The 24,597-nt window shown below is 38.9% G+C and overlaps 1 protein-coding gene across 1 annotated transcript in view; it reads left to right on the forward strand.

Moving 5' to 3' along the window:
- Positions 1-24,597, forward strand: part of KLHL32 (kelch like family member 32) — a 202,231-nt gene that overhangs the window by 89,436 nt on the left and 88,198 nt on the right. Inside the window, exon 4 of the mRNA XM_064597895.1 lies at positions 16,023-16,238. Coding sequence (XP_064453965.1) covers positions 16,023-16,238 — 216 coding nt within the window. The remainder of the gene's footprint in view (positions 1-16,022; positions 16,239-24,597) is intronic.

The following is a 24,597-nucleotide window of genomic DNA, read 5'->3' on the forward strand; positions in this document are numbered from 1 at the left end:
TTGCACCATGTCACATCAATTACGTGCCCAGTAAATCGCTGCTCTTTGGATTTCAAAAGCATCGTCATATTTAGATAAAGTGAAACTGGTCCTAGTTTGTACTTACAAAATATCGATGTTATGTATCCTTCACAGCGTCCAAAATATAAAAAGTCAAAACAGTGCAGATTTGAAACAAACAAACAATAAAAAACCTTCCAATCCTCATTTTTATGGATAATAATGACTAAGACTATGTGGATAACTGGCAGATTGTCAAAAGTCTGCAGAATTGAGCTAACTTTCACCACTCTGATTTTGTGTACCAGAGCTAAGTAAGGAAATAGATCATAATTACTTCTATGTTGTTCTTCAAAAAAAGTTGATTGTTACTGAAATTTTCATTGTAAAGCCCTACTTGCACAGATAGACTATTTTCAATTAAAGAAAGAAAAGTATGTTACATTAAGTTCCTCTCTAGTCCATAATTCAGTGGTAATTGCTTGATGTGCTGAGCCAGCTTTAGGAAACTTTGCGATATTGTAGCACATGGTGATGGGGGCTGGAATTATTAGTTGTTGATGTGGCCATGTCTCTGTGCTTCCTTCCTGGATTTCCAGCTTACTACAGACTTTCCCAAGGAACAATATAAAATTATTCATGAGCCTTGGATATTATGCATACAACTGATTATGAAAATGTATTGGTAACCTAATTGTGGAATTCCTCTGTTATACACCACAAATATATTTAAATAGGTCTTCAAAGACTCCAAGAATTAGAGCACGTTGAGGTTTTTTTTCCCTTGTAGTTTTTTCAATTGCTGCTAATATTTTGTTTTAGTTGAATCAGATGTATCACATACATATTTATATAAATATAAGAATATATGGTTGCATACAGTTGTCCAGATACATGTTAATGTTTATATACAAATATACTTCTATCTCTCTGTATATTTATGCAGAGATAAAAATAAGGCATACCAGATAAAAAAAATACCTGCTTTTATGGTATTTTATCATATCACAAGTAATCTGGGCTGCACTGTCAATGAATTGCTCGTTTTTTCTCTCATAAAAATTAACTTTGCCCCATTGACCCTGACGTAAAATATTATAGAGAAAACTCACAGATCCCTTCGCATACATGATATCCGTGCTAATTTTTTTTTTCCTACATGATTCATCCCAAGGCTATTAAAATGTTTGGGTTTTGTTTATTTGGTTATTTGTTTCAACATGTTCCAAAGGCCAGCCCTTCCCCGCACACCCACAACAAAGCCCTTCGTGCTGCTTCCTCGACTCCTGGAGTATCGTCCTTCCCTGCAGCACCAGGTCCTGTGATCAAGTAATACCTTGATTTAGAACTAGGTTGTAATCCAAATAGGAAACAGGTAGGCTCACAACTGGGTATGGTGCCTTGGATATTAATGGCCTGGCTCAGCAGAGGAATTTCTAAAGCTGGCTATACTTTTTTTTGCCTTAATTATGCCTTCATTAAAAGCTTTTATACCCAACAGACTAAAGTAAATATTTTTTGATCTCCATAGTATGCTCCCAGACTGTAGATTTGCACAGCAGGGTCTTGATAATCTGAATAAATTGTATTTCCCTAAGGAGTTTATCTTTCAAAGAAGGTCATAAAGAAATGTAGCTCTTCCATCCTTAGATTTCTTCATGTGCCTTTTCTGTTATGGGTAATATAGAACATGGGAACCAGAGTATATTTTGGTAATACATATTTGGTGATGGTCCAGTATAATGTCTCAATCTGTTCTCCTTTATCTCTGGTGAAGTCTTTCTTAAATACCAAAGAAATGAATGATTTTACTTGACCACTATGATTCTTTGCTGATACTTGTAGAAAAATTAAGACCACATTAGACATTCGAGTGTTTTCTTCCCTTCACCCAGGGAATAAAATTTTTGGAATATGTAAAGCTATGGTTTAAGCACTGTTAATAGCATTTTAAAAAGAGTACAGTAATAACAAGATAGCTACTGTATGTTGAGCATCCTCTAGGTGGAAGACATTTGACCTGTACTTTTGGGAGTCCTTACAACAGGTCACTTTGCCATTTTTTAGTTGAGAAAATTAGACTCAGAGAGGTTAGCCATTTGCTGAGGCCATCCAGATGAGTCAGCCTCAAATCACGGGCTTTTTCCACACCTCCCAACTGAAGATGCAACCAGTTCCTTGTCACTGCAACTTAAGACCTAGTAAAAGAGACAGGGAAAAGATAAAATTATAAACCCAAACAAATATGCACAACCAGTTGCACTTATAATTTTTCCGAGTCATAAAGAGTAAGATGGCAAAACACCTGATATTGACGGATAGCCTGAAAATAACATATGATTGTGAAAAGTTTAGGCAATAAATTTTCTCTTTTGGGGCTGCCATATTTATCTCCAGGGTGGCTAACATTCTAGGCATGTACTTTAAAAATGTTTTAATTAAGGGTGCCTGGGTGGCTCAGTCAGTTAAGCGTCTGCCTTTGGCTCAGGTCATGATCCCAGGGTCCTGGGATCGAGCCCCACGTCCGGGCTCCCTGCTCGGCGGGAAGCCTGCTTCTCCCTCTCCCTCTGCTGCTCCCCTACTGCCTGTGCTCTCTCACTGGCTCTCTCTCAAATAAATAAATAAAACCTTTTTTTAAAGTCTTAATTATTTAAATATTAAAATATTTCATAAATGTATTCAATATTTAATAAAATATTTAAAATATAAATATTTTAAGGAGCAGGAGGATGTATGTTTTATTGTAAGCTAAGAAATGAAAGCAGCAGGAGTTGAATTTTTAAAGGTCTGACATTCTTTCTTACCTACCCACTATGCATCAATCAAAATTAAGTAGCTGTAAAGACAGAGAGGAAGATCTAAAGTACAGATACAGTCTATACCTTTATGCACAGCTGGGGAGAAAAGTATGTAACCACGGCAAGGGGTTAAACAAATGATACGAGTAGCTCCTGTGATTAGAAGTAAGAAGAGGGGACAGTCCTTCCAACTAGAATGGGCTGGCTTGCTGGCTTTCTTAGGAAGTGGAATCCGATCTTGGCTGTCCCTCCCTTCTGTACCTTCCCACCTCAGAAGGGGAAAAGCATATATAATACAGAACTTCCCTTTTCTTACAAAAACTTTTTATTTTTATTTTTTTTAAAGATTTTTATTTATTTGAGGGAAGAGAGAGAGAGTGAGCGAGAGAGAAAGCACAAGTGGTGGGGGGTGGGGAGCGGCGAGCGGCAGAGGGAGAGGGAGAAGCAGACTCCCCGCTGAGCAGGGAGCCCTATGTGGGGCTTGTTCCCAGGACCCACGATTCACTGTAGAAGCTGGGCCGGATGCCTCTGACATCACAAGTGGGCTTTCCACCATATTTATCAGTTATATGAAAAACCTGATGTGTGGTTTACATCAGGAGAGAATTACTTATGCTCAGATCAAATTGAGAGCACCTTTCTTAGTTAATTGTAGGAGATCTGTTTATTTGCCCAACTGTAAAATCATACCTATAAAAAACTGTCATTTCCTCTTTCCATTTGAAGAAATGGATGTGCTTTTTAAAAAAATGGGTTGCAGGGTGCCTGGGTGGCTCAGTCAGTTGGGTGTCTGCCTTCGGCTCAGGTCATGATCCCAGGGTCCTGGGATCGAGCCTCGCACTGGGCTCCCCACTCGGCAGGAAACCTGCTTCTCCCTCTCCCACCCCCCCGCTTGTGTTCCCTCTCTCTCTTTGTGTGTCTCTCTCTGTCAAATAAATAAATAAAATCTTTAAAAAAATGGGTTGCTTTTTAAAATTCATAATCCAACAAATATTTTCCAGTTACAATCTATGGTAAAGGCATTATGACTGGCCTTGTACAGGATACAAAAGTCATAAGATGCAAACCTATTTTTACTAGTTTACTAGAAACATTTTTACTGGTTAGAAGATATGTGCATGAATAGCTTAGAGACAAGTTAGTTGGTATATTACAGGAGACTTGAAGTAGGAAGCATTAAGATTCAGCCAGTGACAAAAGGCTTCATATTTATTATATCTGACTTGGTACTTGGTCTGTATAAGAAGCCAACACAATGTTTTAATTTAACTTGTAGTTAATATTGCTAAAAATCAAACCATACTAGTTTTATATGCAGAGTGGGTATATCAAGCTATTGGGTTAGATTTGGGAGTAATTTTTTTTTTTTTTAATTCTTGACTTCCATAACAAGGGTGGCTTTTCATTTCAGGGGTTCTCAAAATATGATGTAATGTCAACATTTTATAATAAAACGTCAAATTTCAAATATGCTATTACATGATGGTCATAGAAACTGCTATGTCACCTGATCATCTTTTTTTTTAATATATATTTTTTATTATGTTATGTTAATCACCATACATTACATCATTAGTTTTTGATATAGTGTTCCATGATTTGTTGTTTGCATATAACACCCAGTGCTCCATGCAGAACGTGCCTTCTTTAATACCCATCACCAAGCTGACCCATCCCAAGGGAGTTTAGCAATAGGCTTCAATCTGCTTGGAATTGTTAAATAAAGAAAATCTTGTATGAACTTTGGTCACTAATTATTAGTATTTGCTTATTTGAGATAGAGAGATAGACTTGCTAATACAACAGCCAATCGCTATGCTACAGATGAGGAGAACCCCACCAGGGGACATCAGGAAGGCTGATACTCATCATTCTCTTGCTTGGGAAGAGTGGTGGAAGGACCATGGGGACTACCCACAGCCCCCAGACTGTCCTCCTTCCTCCCACTCATGTCCTCACCACCAAATAGTTTGCCTTAAAAATGTAATCACATTTGAATATAACCCCAAATAAAACAGTATTTGCCTTTTTCATGCCTTCTTTTCCCCACTAACATCAGTAGTTAATCTGGGGAATAACCATTTTAGTGACTTAATCAGGGGAATAGACCACACAGAAAGACTGAATTTGGGGAATATATAAGGTTTAAGAATTATTGCACTTGAAACACTAGTGTTTATTCCATAGCTAGCATAGTTTGGGGGACATATTTTATGGCTCTTCTTCTGTTATTTAACTTGTCATCCACACTATAAGAAACAAATAGAAGGGAAGAGAGAAGCCAAATAGCCCGAAACCAAAGGAAAATAAATACTATTTTAAAAGATTCCTCAAAGAACAACAATGTATACACCATAATTCTGAATAGAAACTAAATTTCAAGTGAGAAGCAGTGTGACTGAAATGAAACCTTTTTAGAAAAATAAAAAAGATTGTCCTTTTACTGAAGAGAGTTTCTTGTTGCTGAGCTATAATTTCCATTCAAAATCACTGCCTCTACCTGGGTGCTTGGATTTTGAAGTCATAGAATGTAGGAGAATGGTGACAATCTCATAATTAGGACAAAGTATCATTTGCAAAGGTACTTTGATCTGAATAGCCAATTGATGGAGGAAATAATTCTCTCTTGGACCAAAAAAGAGATTTTGGGTGGATTGCAATATTTTTTTTTCTCAGCAGAGCTGTTACATTGTGCTCATCTATTAACACTTTCAACTCCAGTCATGATGACCAGTTTTTCCACTTGGAAAACTGAATGGCCACTGTCTTTGCCTTTGTGTGTATGTGTAGGAAGGACAGAAACAGAAGGGAAGTGAGGGAGGCCAATGAGATATGAAAAATAGGCTGATTTGAATGATGTTCAGAATTGGATAGATATGTTGGAAAGACATGGCATGTTCTGTTTTGCTTGGTTTTAAGTAAACAGAAAAAGCTCATGGACATTGTTTCATGTGTGTTCACCACCTGTTCCCTGCTAGATACCCAGGGCACAATGCAATCCTTGGCACAGGGAGCTTAGATTTAGTAGAGGGAGGATGATCTACAATCAAAGGACACTTAGAGAGACAAGTGCTGTGTTAGAAATATGCAGAGGGTGGGGTGGTGGCACAAAGAAGGAAGTGGTCAGTTCTGCCTGAACCAGGGAAGCTGAAAAGAAGAAATGGGTACATTCATTCAACAAGTGTGGCTTGAGCCCCTACCATGTGCCTAGCACTGTTTTAGGCACCAGGGATAAAGCAGTGAATAAAATAGGTCCTTCCTCTCATAGAACGTACTTCTTGGGGCTTGGGCGACAAACACATTATAACTAAGTATTAGGCAGGTAAATGCAGAAGATAATTACAAATAGTGATGAGTACCTAAATCAAATCAAATGGAGTAATGTGATGGAGGATAACAGGGAGAGGAACAGATCAGGAAACAACTGTAATGTTATAGTTCCCGAGAAGAGGGGGGCACGGAATAGCCTCAGGAAGACAGGGGGGAGCACCTGGGTTGGTCAGGAGGTAGAAGGAACGAGGGGAAAGCATGGGCAGGAAGCCTTTATTGTGGCTTCTGCAGGAAAGGCAAGACAAAGCAGGGTAGGCAGGCTTATGATTGTCTAGTTTGAATACTTCAAGCAGGCTCTGGGACATATGGGTTGTCTGTGATTGTCCAGTACTCGGCCCTGGGATGATTAGGGAATATTCCTAGGGGAATATTGCCTCTTGGGGTATAGGAGCCAGATACAAGGTGCACTCTTGAGCAAGTTGTTCGCTATCTCTAAAAGCTGACTAGTCCTGGGAGGGGCAGTCTCTCCCTAGTCAGCGACACCCCAAATGCCAGAGCATCAAGAATACTAAAATGAGAAAATGCAGTTAATTCACTTCCCCACCCCATCCTTTGCAAACATCTGCTCTTCTTTGAGCTATCAGCTCCATGTGGCTTCTCAGAGAAGACTTTACTAACTTTCCACTCCAGGTCAAATCACCCATTATGGGCATTTACAGCCCTATATTCTACCCTTTGTAGCCTTTACCTCAATTATAATTTTTCATTTATTTGTAATATGTTTTGCTCTTCCAATAGAGCATACACTCTGTGAGGCCTGGAACTTGCCTATTTTTCCTCATCATTATATTGCCAATGCCTGATGTGGTCCTAGCACATGATGTGAAACGTGTAGCCCATTGAAATGGCTGAAGCCAAGCCAGGGTGGGTGGGATTATTACCCTTTAGGTTAAGAAGGTCATCAGGGTGTGGATCATGGAAGGCTATGTGGTTTTACTGAGTTTGACTTTTAACCATAAGCAAATGGAAGCTCACTAATGGTTTTTCTCTGTCTCTCTCTCTTTTTTTTTAAATTGAAGTATAGTTGTCACATAGTGTTACATTAGTTTCAGGTGTACAACATAGTGATTCAACAAGTCTGTGGTATACTGTGCTCATCACAGGTTTAGCCACCATCTGTCATCATAAACACTATTAACAATACCATTGACTCTATTCCCTCTGCTGTACATTTTAGCTCTGTGACTTATTCATGCTATAACCAGAATCCTAAAACCCTCACGCCCCTTCCACTATTTTGCCCATCATCTTACCCCTCTTTCCTCTGGCAAGCATCAGATTGTTGTCTGCATTTATGGGTCTGTTTCTGCTTTTTGTTTGCTTATTCATTTGTTTTGGTTTTAGATTCCACATAGAAGTGAAATCATATGGTATTTGTGTCTGTTGGATTTGTTTCACTTAGCGTAACACCCTCTAGGTCATCCATGTTGCTGCAAATGGCAAGATCTCATTTTTTTTATGGCTAAATAATATTTCTGTGTGTGTGTGTGTGTGTGTGTGTGTACCACATCTTCTTTATCCATTCATGATTGTTTCCATATTTTGGATATTGTAAATAATGCTGCAGTAAACAGAGGGCTGTATATATCTTTTCAAATTAGTATTTTCTGGGTTTTTGGGGGGGCGGTTAATAAATACCCAGTAGTGGGATTACTGGATCATATGATATATTTATGATATCTCTACCTTTACTTTTTTGAGGAACCTCCATACTGCTTTCCACAGTGGTTGCACCAATTTACATTCCCACCAGCAGTGCACAAGTGTTCCCTTTTCTCTACATCCTTGCCAATACTTGTTATTTCTTGTCTTTTTGATAATAGCGATTCTGACTGGTGTGAGGTGATGTCTCATTGTGGTTTTGATTTGCATTTCCCAGATGACTAGTGATGTTAAACATCTTTTCTTGTGACTGTTGGCCATCTGTATGTCTTTTTTGGAAAAATGTCTATTCAGGTCTCTATCCACTTTAAAATCAGATTATTAGGGTTTTCTTTTTTTGTTTTCAGTTGTGTAAGTTCTTTATATATTTTGGATATTAGCCCCTTATCATATATATCGTTTGCACATATCTTCTCTTCAGTGGGTTGCCTTTTCATTTTGTTGATGGTTTCCTTCACTGTGTGAACTCTTTTTATTTTGGTGTAGTCCCAACACTTTATTTTTGCTTTTGTTTCCTTTGCCTGAGAAGACATACCTAGAAAACTATTGCAGAGGTCAATGTCAAAGAAATTACTGCCTATGTTTTCTTTTAAGAGTTTTATGCTTTCCTGTCTCCAGTTTGGATCTTTAATCCATTTTGAGTTTACTTTTGTGTGTGGTATAAGAAAGTGATTCAGTTTCACTCTTTTGCATGTAGCTGTCCAGTTTTTACCAACATTATTTACTGAAGAGACTGTCTTTTCTCCATTGTATATTCTTGCCTCTTTTGTTATAGATTAATTCATCGTATAAGTGTGAGTTTATTTTAGGGCTCTTTATACTGTTTAATTGATCTCTGTGTCTGTTTTTGTGCCAGTACTATCCTGTTTTGATTGCTATAGCTTTGTGTAGTGTATCTTGAATCCCTCCAGCTTTGTTCTTAAGAGTGCTTTTGCTGCTTGAAGTCCTTTGTAGTTCCCCATAAATGTTAGTATTATTTGTTCTAGTTCTGTGGAAACCCCAGTTGGTATTTGGTAGGGATTGCATTGCATCTGTGAGATTGCTTTAGGTAGTAGGGGTTTTTAGATTTTATTTATTTATTTGTCAGAAAGAGAGAGAGAGGGTACAAGCAGGGGGAGTGGGAGTGGGAGAGGGAGAAGCCGGCTTCATGCTGAGAAAGGAGCCTGATGTGGGACTCCATCCCAGGACCCTGGGATCATGACCTGAGCCGAAGGCAGATGCTTAATTGACTGAGCCACCCAGACATCCCTAGGTAGTAGGGGCATTTTAACAACATTAATTCTTCCACTTCATGAGCATGGAATATCTTTCCATTTGTTTGTGTTATCTTCAATTTCATCAATGTTTTATAGTTGTACAGGTCTCTCACCTCCTTGGTCAAGTTTATTCCTAGGTATTTTATTCTTTTTGGTACAATTATAAATGGAATTGTTTTCTTAATTTTCTTTCTGCTACTTTGTTATTACTGTATAGAAACATAATTGATTTCTGTATATTAATTTTGTGTCTTGCAACTTCACTGAATTAATTAATTGGTGGAATTTTTAGAGTTTTCTATGTATGGTATCATGCCATCTGCAAATATAGTGAAAGTTTCAGTTTTTCCTTACCAATTTGGATGACTTTTATTTCCTTCTCTTTTCTGATTTCCATGCCTAGGACTTCAGTACTATGTTGAATAAAAGTGGCAAGAAGTGTACATTCTTGTCTTGCTCCTGATTTTAGAAGAAAACTCTCAATTTTTCACCACTGTGTATGATGTTAGCTGTGGGTTTATCATATATGGCCTTTATTATGTTGAGGTATGATCTCTCTAAACCCACTTTGTTGAGTTTTTATCATGAATGGATGTTGAACTTTGTCAAATGTTTGTTCTTCATCTGTTGAGATGATCATATGATTTTTATCCTTTGTTTTGTTGATGTGTGATGTATCATGTTTATTGATTTGTGGATTTTGAACCATCCTTGCATTCCCAGAATAAATCACACTTGATTGTGGTGAATTATCCTTTTAATGTATTGTTGAATGTGGTTTGCTAATATTTCATTGAGGATCTTTGCATCTATGTTCATCTGGGATATTATTGGCCTGTAGTTCTCTCTCTCTCTTTTTTTTTTTTTTGTAGTGCCCTTGTCTAATTTTCATATCAGGACAATGCTGGCCTTGTAGAGTATATTTGAAAGCTTTCCTTCCTCTTCTATTTTTTGGAATAGTCTGTGAAGAATAGATATTAACTCTTCTTTAAGTGTTTGGTAGAATTTCTCTGTGAAGCTGTCTGGTCCTGGACTTTTGTTTGTTTTGAGTTTTTTGATTACCAGTTCAATTTCTGTACTAGTAATTGGTGTGTTGAGAGTTTCTATTACTTCCTGATTGAGTTTTGGGAGATTTTATGTTTCTAGGAATTTATTCATTTCTTCTGGTTTGTCCAATTTGTTGGTATATAATTTTTTGTGATAGACTCTTATAATCCTTTATATTTCTGTGGTGTCAGTTGTTACATCTCTTTTGTTTCTTATTTATTTTGTCCTCTCTCTTTTTTTCTTGATGAATCTGGGTATAGGTTTATCAATATTATTTATCTTTACAAATAACCAGCTGCTGGTTTCATTGATATTTTCTAATGTTTTTTTTTAATCTCTATTTCATTTATTTCTGCTCCAATATTTATTATTTTCTTACTTCTACTAACGTTGGGCTTTGTTCTTGTTTTCTGGCTTCTTTAGGTGTAAGGTTAGATTATTTATTTGAGATTTTTCTTGTTTCTTGAGGTAGGCCTTGTTTGTGAGTTTTTAACAGGTGATCAGTATAGTCAGATTCTTGTAAAAAGAGAGGTTTGAGAATTTGATACTGGAGGTAGAAATGTTAATTCAGGACTCTGCTGTAGGAAGTCTGGGTAGGAGATGATGAGGAACAGAATAAGAACTGCTAAAAGAGGAAGAGCAAACAGGATTTGGTGAATGACTGGTTAAGAGGGAGAAATATGGGCCACCTTTTGAGATCCTGATGTGGATGGTTGGATGTGGTCATCCAACCACATCCCTATCCATTCCATTCTGTGGAATATTCAAGAGAAGATGTCCTCTTACAGGTAGTTGGGAAAATGAATTCAAAGCCAAGAGAGGTTTGGACTGCTTATATAGATGAGGAAGTCATTAACATGTGATCAGTTTACAACTCAATTGTATATTTTTTACTTTGGCCATCCTTCTTTTCCCTGACTTAATGATACAGGTTATTTATTACTTTGATATCTAAAGGGATCACATTCTTCATTTTCACCTCCTTGCATCAGTGTTGAATCAAGGTTTATGGATGCCAAACAACAATGCTCAAATATACTTTATAATTCCTTGTTCACCAAATGTACTGTCTACTTTTCATGTGCCAAGTTGTGTGTGGTAAGAGCTTTTCATTCATTATCCCCCTGACCACCCTGTGAGCTGGTTGAACTCTCCATTTTGTGATTGAGGAACAATGGGAGAGGTTCAGTGATTGACCAAGGTCATGGACAATGGTAAGTATTAGGGCTGGATTTGAACTAGGTTGACTTGATTGTATGTACGGCCTTTGCTCTTCACCAATGTGGGTTGCCTCCAAGTGCCTATGGCTACTGATGGTTTTTTCTGTCCCTGAATACAATTATTCTTTTTTTTCTCTATAAATAAAAAAGATTTTTTGAAAAAAAATCTAGAATATGTATATGAAAACATTAATAGTGATTATCTCTGCATGGTGAAATATGAATGGTTTTTGTTTTCTTTTCCATACTTTTCCTAAATTTTATGGAATAAGCATTTATTACTTTTTATAACTGGAAACATATGGCACTATTTTTATAACAGTGATTATTTTCTTCTATGCACAGTATTATAGGTGGGCATTTAATGTAATTTAACCATTGCTACCCACCTCCCCACATCACATTTATGAGAATCTTTAAAAGCAGCATTATTGGTATTATTTTGCTTACACATGGTCTTAGCCAAAAGGACAAGAAGTGATGATTTTGCTTAAAGCTCACAAAGCGCCGACAAGAGGAATGCATGTTGTGGCATCGTGACCTCACTGAAGATGGTTTATCTTTTTTCCCTGATCTCCCTGCTTTATGCAGTTTAACTACGGAGGTGCCAAGTATGCATGGCAAAGGGCGTGGAAACCTTAGACATGTATAGAAAGCACTGCAGATTTGGGGAAATTATGGTGTTTGGGTTTTTTTTTTAAGATTTTATTTATTTATTTGGGGGTGGGGAGAGGCAGAGGGAGAGAGAGTCTTAAGCAGGCTCCACACCTGTTTCTTGGGGCTCAATCTCACAACCCTGAGATCATGACCTGAGCCCAAACCAAGCGTAAGACACTCAACTGACTGAGCCACCCAGGTGCTCCGGGAAATTATGTTTTTAAGTAGAAGAGAAGAGAAATGAAAAGGTAAAGATAGGGAGTAGACTTTTAGCTGATGTTTCTCTTGTACACGAATATATGTCTTAGTTTAGTTCCCTTTTGCTGTTCAGACAGATGCTGACACTTGTCCATTTAGCTTCTTAGTTCTCTACTAATATGAAATACTTTGTTAGTTTGCATTTGGGGGTTATATAAAATTAGATCCTTAGGAAATGAAAACATTTCAGGACTGGGGAAGCGGGCATTCAATGACTACCTTCAAAAGAAACGCAGCAGAAAAGAACCACAATTAAGGTAAATTAATTCTCGGGTTCTCCGTAGTTCTGAATCAGCCTGCTTTTAAGCTGCAGGCATCTAATCGAATAGGAAATAAAGATGCTTAATAAAGAATATTTGATTGCTACTACATAATTCACTCCCAAACTCGTAGTTGTATATACTTTTTTGGCAGGAGAACAAGTGAGTGTAAAAACATTTTTGCTGGGCTCCGCCTGTCCACCTTTAACTTTGCTGAGCTTAGCTGTTTCTGCACATGGTAGCCTCTCCGTGCAGTGCTGCTGGGCATGGCCTCAGGACCTTGAACCATGCCTTGGACATGTGCCTGGGGTATTTGAAAGGCACTGACACCACCCTGACTTCACCCATGATGCTTCTGGGGGCCTGCAGAGTGATTTACCGGGATGCCAAAATTATATTCAGGACCCTGAGCTTCATAGATGTACTGACCAGAAAGAACATTCATCCCTAGGAATTGGTCCTAATCCTTTATGGAAACAAGGGTGACATGTTCTGTACTCCCAGAATAAAATTTACCTACCCTAAAAAGTAAGATTTGGAGAACAAGTTTAAACATTATTTGAAATAATTGGCGCTAGAGTTAAAATCTTCAGTATTCCTTTGATAAAATCTGCTGAATGGGAAGCCAGGATATTTTGATTGAATGGCTGTGAGTGGACTCTTAGATGTTTGAGTTGTATTGGATTTTAGTGGTCATCTGTAGTAAACTTAATTTTAAAGGTAAGTATGTACTCCTTTTCGATTGTGTTGGCAAATAGAGCTATTAGGAGCCAGAATCTTATGCTGATTCGTCGTCTAGCTTGACTCCTGTTAGAATATAATTAAAGCATCATCTCCCATCCAAAGAAATAGAATCTAAAGTAAAAAAATAATAATAATAAATCAGGTAGCCATGATGAGGATGCAACTGTTACTCAAAGAGCTGTTTTTACAATTTCTTTATTAACATTTTATTCAGTAGAACAGCACATAATGGGAGCCACATGTCATTCTAAATTTTCTAGTAGCTGCATTTAAAAAAAGTAAAAAGAGGGGCACGTGGGTGGCTCAGTCAGTTAAGCGTCTGCCTTCGGCTCAGGTCACGATCCGAGGGTCCTGGGATTGAGTCCCATATCAGGCTCCCTGCTCAGTGGGGAGTCTGCTTCTCCCTCTGCCACTCCCCCTGCTTGTGCTCTCTCTCTCTCTGTGTCAAATAAAACCTTAAAAAAAGGTAAAAAGAAACAGGTGAAATTAATTATAATTACATATTTAACCTGCTATATCCAGAAGATTATCATTTTAACATATAATCAATATAAAATTATTAACAAGATATTTTACATTCTGTTTTCTTCTTCCTGGCATTTGGTGTATCTTTAACACTTATAGCATCTCTCAAATCAGACTAGCCATATTTTAAGTGCTCAGTAGCCACCTGTGGCTAGGGGCTACCCATGCTGGACAGCACAGATTTAGAACCTATTCCTTTAGACTTTCAAATATTCTAGAAACAAATACATTCAAATAGAATATCAGTATTTTAGAAGGAGTTCTTAATATTCTTGGATAACTGGAAAAGGTGAAAATATCTTGAAAATTACTTAAATAGATCAGTGAATTAGCTATCTGATGGTATTCTGCACTCCTTAAGCTAGTGGAAAATACTGCTCACGTATTAAAATTTTCAAGTTAAAAATGGGGGGGAAAAGATACAAATGTAGTGATCCGAAGGGGTATGTGCACCCCAATGTTTATAGCAGCAATGTCCACAATAGTCAAACTATGGAAAGAGCCAAGGTGTCCATCAACAGATGAATGGATAAAGAAGATGTGGTATATATATACAACGGAATATTATGCAGCCATTAAAAAAACCACGGAATCTTGCCATTTGCAACACCGTGGATGGAACTAGAGGGTATTATGCTAAACGGAAATAAGCCAATCAGAGAAAGACAAGTATCATATGATCTCACTGATATGAGGAATTCTTAATCTCAGGAAATAAACTGAGGGTGGCTGTAGAAGGGAGAGGTGGGAGGGATGGGGTGGCTGGGTGATAGACATTGGGGAGGGTATGTGCTATGGTGAGTGCTGAGTAAGACTGATGAATCACAGACCTGTACCTCTGAAACAAATAATACATTATATATTAAAAAAAAAAAAAGAAGAAGAAGATAGTAGGAAGGGAAAAATGAAGGGAGGGAAATCAGAGGGGGAGACGAACCATGAGAGACTATGGACTCTGAAACAAACTGAGGGTTTTAGAAGGGAAGGGGATGGTTAGCCTGGTGATGGGTACTAAGGAGGGCATGTATTGAATGGAGTACTGGGTGTTATACACAAACAATGAATCATGGAACACTACATCAAAAACTAATGATGTAATGTATGGTGACTAACATAACATAATAAAATCTAAAAAAAAATAAGAATAAAAATGGGAAACAGGACTTTCATTCTACTTGAAATAGGTAAGTTTTCTATCATCAGGCCTGTGTGCCCACTGCAATTCTTGCAGAATTAAAGAAAGTGTCCACAGGAGTCATGGCTCTCTGGGTGCATTATTTTAGAGCCATGGCTATGAACTTGAGAACTGGTAGAGACAGGGAAAATCCCCCCCAAAATGAGCATTGCTACAGGAACTCTTTGAATAAGAAGGAAAGATTGTCATTGGTTGTCTGACTGTTTGAGGCTAACAAAAAATAAAGAACAATTATAAATTGCTCATCTTAGGTAGGTTCAATATAGAATTATTCAGGACAGGAATCTTTTCTGTTAGATTCCTTCATTTCCTGAGACCTTACGTGTAAAAAATCTGTGTTTTAATTTCAAGTCAGGATGGGTTGTCTTTACTCGAAGACATACTTCATTTGAAGTTTTGGAAAAAGTAGAGTCAGTCTGCCTTCATATAGTTTGTGTCATCTAATCACGACTCCTACTTTACCTGAACTCACATTTTTGTAGTCGAACAAACTTCTCACCTGAGAGCTGTAAAATACGGAAAGGATAGAAAAATCAATTTTCTTCAATGGTAAAATTTTCTTGAAAAGTTGCAAAGTAACATTTCAGTCAGTGAAATCAGAAACTTCTTTCAACTCCTTTATTAAAATGCCTTTAGGGCACCTGGGTGGCTCAGTCAGTTAAGTGTCTACCTTCAGTTCAGGTCATGATCCCAGGGTCCTGGGATTGAGTCCCACATTGGGATCCCTGCTCAGCGGGGAGCCTGCTTCTCCCTCTGCCCCTCCCCCACTTGTGCTCTCTCTCACTCCCTCTCTCAAAAATAAATTTAAAAATTTAAAAAATAAGATGTCTTTAAATACATGTGTTTTAAGAGGGGCAAAGTAAGGAGAAATGATGAATTCTAGAACATGCAGTTCTCTGCCAGAGTCTCATAATTAAAAGATTTTTTTTTTAACATTATCAGTGGAGTCCCATTTCCCCCACTCCTGTCATATAAACCTTAGTGACTCAGTCTGAATTTCTTGCCTGCTCTTTCTTGGATTAATTTCTAAGAGATCTTTTTCCCCCCATTTTTATTTTTTTGGCACCCAGGAATTAAATAGCTTTAATTACTTGGATCTGTACAGACTTGCTGACCTCTTTAACCTCACTTTGCTGGAGAAGGCAGTGATCGATTTCTTAGTGAAACATCTCTCTGAGCTCCTGAAGAGTCGCCCAGAAGACGTTCTAACGCTTCCTTATTGTCTGCTCCAGGAGGTTCTGAAGAGCGACCGCCTGACCTCCCTGAGTGAAGAGCAGATCTGGCAGGTAAGGGCACTCTGCATGGGTCTTCTTTTGGCAGGGAAAAGGCACAGTTGAACAGTTGAGGAGCAATGATAACTATTTTGTCTGGTTTGGTTCTCCTCAGAGTCAAAGTCAGAAGTCATGCTCCCTTGATGGGCAAGTGATTGGAGAACACCAGCCCTTCAGGGTCAGAGGCCTCAGCCTTTGCTCAGCTTAACTCGGGCTGTCACAGGTGTGGTTTCTCAGACCCTTGCTGGGGCTTCCCAAAACCCTAAGGGGGGGCGGTTACATCAGAAAGAGTCAAGAATTTCTTTCTCCCAATAGATAGTTTCTTAAACTGAACGTGAGAAAAATGGATTGTCAAGCGCCATATATGCATATTATTTAAGACCAATGGAATCAGAATAGATTCTGAAACATTTCTTTGTTGCAGCTGAGAGCAGCTGGGACCTTAAATAAAATGAAGCTCTTCTTGCACAGCAGTGGAAAAATCTCCCTCTTTAGTTAATTCTGCATTCATTGCCATTTTCCTAAGCCCTGCCTTTCGCCTGACGTAGCATTCTTTCCGAATATCCTTTGTCTAGGGGATGGGAGGATGTTTTGTGTTTTCAGGTTGATTATTCAGTTTAAATCCTTTTCTGCTCATCCCCACTGGCTTTACTTGAACAATCCACATGGTGTCTTTGGGGAACAGTCAGAGCCCATCTTATCACTTTCGTTTTACATCAACCACCTCACTGTCTGAATGCTGGCTAGCCATCTTGTTATACCTTCAAGATTTCATGATCATTTTATTTATATACAGAAACATGAAGTAGAAACAAATAAGACATATATTTTATTTATATCCATGTTCATGCTATTTATATACAGAAATCAAGAGAAAATATGAAGTCTTCTGTTAGCTGATGGGACGGTAAATTCCTGGTATCTTAGCAAATGACATTTGGAGAGTACTTTAACTCTGGCCAGAACAGGCAGAGGGAGCTGTTAATTATCCAGCACCTGACTCTATTCACTGGTAATTTTCCTGATGTCTTTCTCTCTTCTTTCTTTCTTTATTTACATTAATCAGCAACTTCCTTCTTTACTGTTGCTCCACCACTGAGAATAATAAGAGCTATGGTGTAGTGAGGGCCTTCCAGGACCCAGACTCTTTGCAAACTTATTGACTTATTGTCACAATGGGCTTGAAGGATAGTTGTTATCACCCCATCGTCCAGATGAGCAAAATGGGGCTTCAGTGCCTTGCTCAGAGTTACAGAGCAGAGCCAGCCTACAAATCTAAGTCTGCAGACCCCTGTCCTCATCTGTCCAGTATTCCACACTGTCTTGATAAAGAAAATATAAGGAAAAGAATAATCCATATTTTCTTTCTCCTTCTTAGGTATTTCTGATAATGTTTGTTCAGGCAGAGGTCAAAAGTTGGTGAGGATGAGTTTTGGTATGAATTTTAATTATCTGTGGTTCTCCCCTATAAACACAAATCATCAACATTTTCTGGTCAATTCAAAGTGGGAGGTTGCCAAATTTTTCTTCATTTCCCAAAGGGAAAAAGAAAGACTTGGAATGAATTCTGCGTTTAATTATTTCTAACTGAATTAAAATCTGAGCCAGTCATCCTTGTGGCTTCTATCTCTTTTTGTGGCATGGTTGAAGGGACTGCCAGAGAGGTAATGTGCAGATGTCTGAGTATCCAAAAAAAATTCCATACTGTCCACTTAAGAGTTATCATAATTGTATCTCCAAAGGTTACCAATATTATCATGTAGAATTTTAAAAACTGCTTCCTGCTGCAGGCAATATCTTTTTTGTACCTGGTCCTCAAGAAAGAATTAAAAGACTCACATAAATATGATCAATTTAGGCATTCAGCAGGCAATAAGAAACTGTTTTGCTTTATCTTAGTAAATACGTAATTCCCTCATACTCAACCCAATAGAGAAAAATTAAATCAGACCAGCTATATTGCCTCAAGTATAGTTAAGTTCATCATTTTTGCTGAGGTTATACTAGTAATGCAATATACCAGGGAAGAATCTAATATTCAGCCCTGGGTGAAGATTGGGTATGCCAGAGGATTAGTGTCAGGGTGCTTTATAGAAGTGAATCTTGATGGACAGGCTGGAGACAAATCTACAGAATCTCATTAAATTGCTGAATTGTTCATTATGGAACGTTCTCACTGTAATAAAGTGCTCATTGACTTTGACAAATCCCCATCCCATGTCTTAAAGAAGAACAGTGAGTCAAGGGGTGTGGGGGAGGAGAAAGGAAATTGACACAAAGTAGGACAGGTAATAGAAAAGCAGATGGAGGGGTAGTGCTCTTTGATTAATATGTGCAACTAGTAACTTAAGGTGAGAGCCCAATAAACACACACACACACACACGCACGCACGTGAGTGCACATGTTTACACATGTGCTTCTTCTGCTGTCAACTGATAATGTAATCTGGGACATTCCCTTTCTTTTGGTAAAAGGTCTCATTTTCATTTTTCACCAGATTTCACGCAGTCTGTCTCTGAAGACGTCATAAGACCCTTCAAATAATCCTCACTGAACAAACTCTTTTTTACTTTCTCCTGCTGTCCCTTATCCACTTCCTTTCCTGATAAAATGTGCTGCAGGCTGTAATAACCATTCTGTGGATCTGAAAACCTGTGAAATCCCCCAAGATTATGCCTTATATCTGCTCTTCCCCCCATCTGACCTTTTTAAACTTTAAGTCTCTTCTCTCACAGAGGGCGTCTTCATCCCCTATAAATAATTTTTCCTCCCTTCCATGGTCTGAAACTACTCGGCCTGTTAGGTAACTTCTCTTTACATTCATAGGGTAATGTAGAGAATTGCACCATATACACACTTTAGTGTATAAAGGCATAGAAGTCCCCTCAGAAAAATGCTTTTTAAAAAATTCAGTTCAATTCAGCTTAACAATTTGGTCTGATGTTTCAAGGCCAGCAATTTCTAGGTTCCAGATGAAAGACACCAAATTGGTTATGGGGCTCAAAGAAACAGGAGACTAAAAATGAGCAAATCAGCTGGAGAGGAAACGTGGGGCATGAGGTCACATGTGTTCGTGACCTGGCAAATCTCTACCAGTTTTGTTTGGCTTTCGGGTTTTAGCTCTAACGTAGGACTTTGTTTCAGTAGGATCTTGTTAAATTTTTCCTGTTAGATTCAACATAGAGTTTCAGATTACTGAGCCGGGGTCCTGCTATAAAACTTGAGTGAAATAATGAACCATTCCATACCATTCCCACGTATTGGGTCTGTTTTCATTTTCATAGGAAGTCCTGGCCAATCCGGTTTTTTTCTGAGGAAAATGCATTATCTGCCTCTTCTACCCCAGATTCTCTCTTACCAGAATGAGGGCTCAGAGATTACTTTTCATGGGAGTGGAAAAAGCCTGAATGTGATGTAAATTCTTACATTTGCTAGCACATAGAGAAGATGTGGTTCTCCATCCATCACTATTTATCGAGCACCTATGAAATGCCCAAAACCGTGCTGGTGTAAGGCCGAGTATAGGTTTGTTAACTCGGTTTTCCTTTCCCATGCCTTGCCCCAAATAGGAGGGATCTTTATGATATTTTTAAAAAGATTTATTTATTTATTTTTAGAGAGAGAGAGAAAGTGGGGGGAATGGCAGAGGGAGAGGGAGAGAGAAAAACTCAAGCAGACTCCATCCTGAGTGCGGAGCCCAACACAGGGCTCTATCTCAGGACTCTGAGATCATGACCTACGCCAAAATGAAGAGTCAGATGCTTAACTGTCTGAGCCACCCAGCTGCCCCCGATTTTAAGCCATTAGTTCAGCTCTCTGGATTTTATTTCATCTCTGAAGTAGCAGAAACAAGAAGGATATTTTAAAATGGATAAAGATAGTTTGTGGAAATAAAAGTGAATATTTCTTGAGCACCTATTACATGCTAGGTACAGTGTTAGAAGCTAGGTCCTGGGGTAAAAAGCTTTCCAGAAATATTCCATTATTGAGTTAGATTTAGTTTAGTTTCATCTCTGAATGTGAAGAACTTTGGTTTTCGTTCAATTATTAATTTATTTACTGATTGCTATTTTCAGTGAAGAGGACTTACTATAAGAACAGTACGTACATCAATGCTTTCTTTCTTTATTAACCTTGGGTTGAGGACCCCTCCTTTTGTATTCTGACCAGACAATTCAGTGGTCACATCACTGACATTAAATGGGATCAGACCTCAGCAAGGACAGTCTCCTTTACCCTGGTCATGTTCTACTTTAGTATGGCAAGAGGGCTGAGTCCCCTGGTTTGGGTTTGGGGGTAGTCATGTTTGCATTTGTCTTTGTGTGTCCCCAGAGGCAGAGGCTGTGCCTGTTATGTTTGCATTGAACACTGCCTTGTTCTCTTGCTCTCTATAAATAATAAATAAAAACAGTAATGTAGAGTTTTCATATTAAAATGTATTGAATATTAAAATGTATTGAATGGATAAGAATACATCCTACTATTCCTACACGGGGCTGGGTTCATTCTAGGAATTGGTTTACAAAATGAGTTTGGCCTTTCATTTTATTTTTTTAAAATTTTTATTTATTTATTTATTTATTTATTTATTTATTTATTTATTTATTTATTTATTTATATTTTAAGTAGGAGCCCAGTGTGGAGCCCAACACAGGGCTTGAACTCACAACCCTGAGATCTAGACATGAGCTGGTATCAAGAGTCAGCTGCTTAAGCAACTGAGCCCCCCAGGTGCCCCTGAGTTTGGCCTTTTAAAACTGCATTTTTCCTTATATATTGTTGGAAATTTGGTTCCGTAAGTCATACTGCTAATAACACATTTACTTTATATCTTTAGAGACATGAGTCACACATTGTTTAGAGTAGTCAACAACCTCAGATGCTGTGTTTTTGTTTTTTGACAAGCCCCTTCCTGGCTTTTATCTATACCACAAAACCACCCACTTAACAGTTTGATTTAAAAGGAGTCCCAGAAGATGAGCCCAAACCAAAAGCAACTATTCCTTTATGGTTAGAAAGTAGAGGGCACTTGGGATATACGCAGCTGACATCTTTTATCTCTTACATTATAAATTGACCCAAATGTACTTCTGGCCAGGGGGAAGCAAGGACTTTGAATAGGACTCTATGTTAAACAGTACTGTCAGGCGCCTGGGTGGCTCAGATGGTTAAGCGTCTGCCTTCGGCTCAGGTCATGGTCCCAGGGTCCTGGGATCGAGCCCCACATCGGGCTCCCTGCTCCTTGGGAGCCTGTTTCTCCCTCTGCTTCTCTCTCTCTCTGTCTCTCTGTCTCTCATGAATAAATAAATAAAATCTTTTTAAAAAATCTTTATAAACAGTACTGTCATAATACTTCATATTTGAGTATCATATCACAGTTTCAAGAATGCTTCTGCATTTATCATTGCTTTGTTGTCCTATGGTGCAAATGAAAAAACTGAGGTAACAAGGCTAGAGATCAAATTCATGTCTTCTCATTCTTGGGACCTTCCTACTCTGGTCCATAGCTTCTAAATTCAAGCTCAGAAGTACTTGGGGGTAATGGACACAGAGGTGTATCAAATTAATCCTGTGACTTTTTTTTAAAGATTTTATTTATTTATTTGTCAGAGAGAGAGAGCACGAGCAGGGGGGGCAGCCGGCGTAGGCAGAGGGAGGAGCGGACTCCCCTCTGAGCAGGGAGCCCGACGTCGGCTCAGTCCCAGAACCCCAGATCATGACCTGAGCCGAAGGCAGACACTTCACCAACTGAGCCACCCAGGCGTCCCTCCTGTGACTTTAAAAGAAATTTGGAAGGGCTGGACCATTTGTGTTCTCTGCTGTGGTGCCCAGAGATTGAAAGGATAATGGTCAAGCCTGCCTCTATCCATGTCTGTGTCATGTTGTTAGTTCTGACCCTGTGCTCTACAGTATGCACTTCATTCATTCCTTCATTTATTTCAAATTGTTATTGAGTGTCTGCCCTACCCAATCATGTGCTATTGAGTCCTACTTTTGCCTGCTGTGTGGCAGGTTCTGGGCAGTCAGAGTGGAAAGGACTGACGTGGCCCTGCTTTCGTGGATCTTAGAGTCTGATGTGAAGCTTCCCACCTGCTACTCTTTCCCACCATGTTTGATTCCTTCCCAGTGGGGACTGACCTGTGCCAAATAATTTGCTAATTTGGGGCATGTTGACATGATCTGGGTATGTTGGAAAATGAAATGCTTTTGTTTGGGCATTTCAACACGACGTAGCATCCCTTTCCCTTTCCCTCAGTGCTTTCTTTGTTGTTAACTCTTGTTCATTGTCTGTACCTGCTAAACAGCTTTGCGAACCTTTGTCAGTCCGTGTGGTGCAGTCCAAGCCTCAAAGAAATCAGACTGTGGGTGGTCATTTAATCAGAAAATAATGTGAGGAGCATTATCATTTCTAACACTTGGACCTTGGTAACTAGAATTAGAATAAAATGCTATGGCCTGAAAATGCTCATCCCCAAACGAAATTACAATCTTTCATTATATTCCCAGCCTTCCTCAATTCAATTTCATATACACATGTGGCATTACTATTTTTTTTCAGAAAGGTACTTTCTGGGCATCTTCATGGTATCCCATTTTATTTTTTTACTTCCCATTCCTTAACCTAATTAAACGTGTACCATTTCTCGATTTTCTTCCTGAAACATCTGGCATTCCCTCCCCGCTACATACCATCTTTTCTATAAATGTAAGGGGGATATCTCCTCTTCCTTCTTATGGGTGTTAGGGAAGAGAATAAACTGTGGCTCCTTCGCATCCCAAATAGTGCTGTGCCCGGAGGGTGTTTTATCCTCTGAGGGCCCCCAGCTGGACACTGAGCAATGCTGCTATTTCAGGGCCTGGTGCTCGAAGCTGCCAGAGTGGATATTTAGTCATTCATCCTGATGGACACGCCACTAATTCCTCAGTGAGGACGCATCCCAGGAGCTTGACTGGTGGCCTTGCCGTTGTTTGTCTGTGCTGTGTGCCTTTGCAAGATGCATGACACATTCATTTCAGAGGGACTTTGCTTCAGCTAATCCTCAGCACTAGAGCTGTGTGTCGTCAAGTAGCTGTGAGGGGCAGTGATTATCAGAAATTACAGGAGACCTAACTTGTATTCATGTGCTGCTGTTCCCATGAGTTAATCGGGGTTTTTTTTTTCCTTTTTTAATGAGCACAACAGAACAACAAGGTGATTGATGAGATATGACATATTTATGTTCTCTGCTTCTAGTTTTCACTGTGATTCATGTTGTTTCCAGACTGATACTTTGTTGTTGCTGCCATGGGAAGGAAAAAGATGGCTGGAGAATATTATCTATGCATTGGTGGCCTGCAGTAATATTTGCTGCTACCTGGGTTATCAGGGATTTAAAAATAAAACCCAACTAAAGCTGTATATGAGAGAGAAACCCTGAGGCTAGGCACAGAAGTTCGTCAATAATGATAACAGCAACAATAACAATTCTTTATAATCCTGGAGAGCTTTATATTTTAAAAGCATTTTTCCATACGTGATTTCATTTGAGTCTCTCATCAGCCTGTTAAAGTTGATAAAGCAAATATTACCCAGATTTTAACAAGTCAGGAAACTGAAGCTCACAGAGGGCAAGTGATTGACTCACTTCATTTTTTTAATTTTTTTTTATTTTTTTATTTTTATTTTTTTTAAAGATTGTATTTATTTATTTGAGAGAGAGAGAATGAGAGACAGAGAGCATGAGAGGGAGGAGGGTCAGAGGGAGAAGCAGACTCCCTGCCGAGCAGGGAGCCCGATGCGGGACTCGATCCCGGGACTCCAGGATCATGACCTGAGCCGAAGGCAGTCGCTTAACCAACTGAGCCACCCAGGCGCCCCGATTGACTCACTTCACAGTGTATATTCAACGTAGGTTGCACTGTACTCTCTTGAAATATACCAGATCTCTAAGAAAACGGAAACTCGAAGTACCTGACATGTCTTCTCATACGTCAAAGAGGTTCTATTAATCTATAATGAGTAATCCAGCAGTATACATTTCCTAATAAATGACCAATTTTCATTTTCACCTGTTGTGCGGCTTTGTGGGAAGTTGCAAACATGACTCCAATAAAAGCAGTACGAGAAATTGTAGCTGAGGGTCTTTCTTTATCAGAGCCTGGAGAATTGGGGCTCTAGGTGGTTTGATGAGGAGAAGTGACTGGAGAATTCTGGCTGAGGCAGGGAGCCACCTTGCATTCCTTCGAGGCACAGGTGATGAAGTATGCAGCAGGAAGAGAAGGCCCACAAGGGAGGATCACTTTAAAATCCCATCAAGGGCTTTAAATCAGTTTGAAAGAGAACCTGGAGCGCCATTATTTTTGCTGCAGCTGTATAGACTGTGTGGTGGGAAG

Source organism: Mirounga angustirostris, unplaced genomic scaffold (genome assembly GCF_029215605.1).
Source record: "Mirounga angustirostris isolate CCGP_5_RB_7025 unplaced genomic scaffold, mMirAng1.0.hap1 SCAF_8, whole genome shotgun sequence".
NCBI classification, from domain to species: Eukaryota; Metazoa; Chordata; class Mammalia; order Carnivora; family Phocidae; genus Mirounga; species Mirounga angustirostris.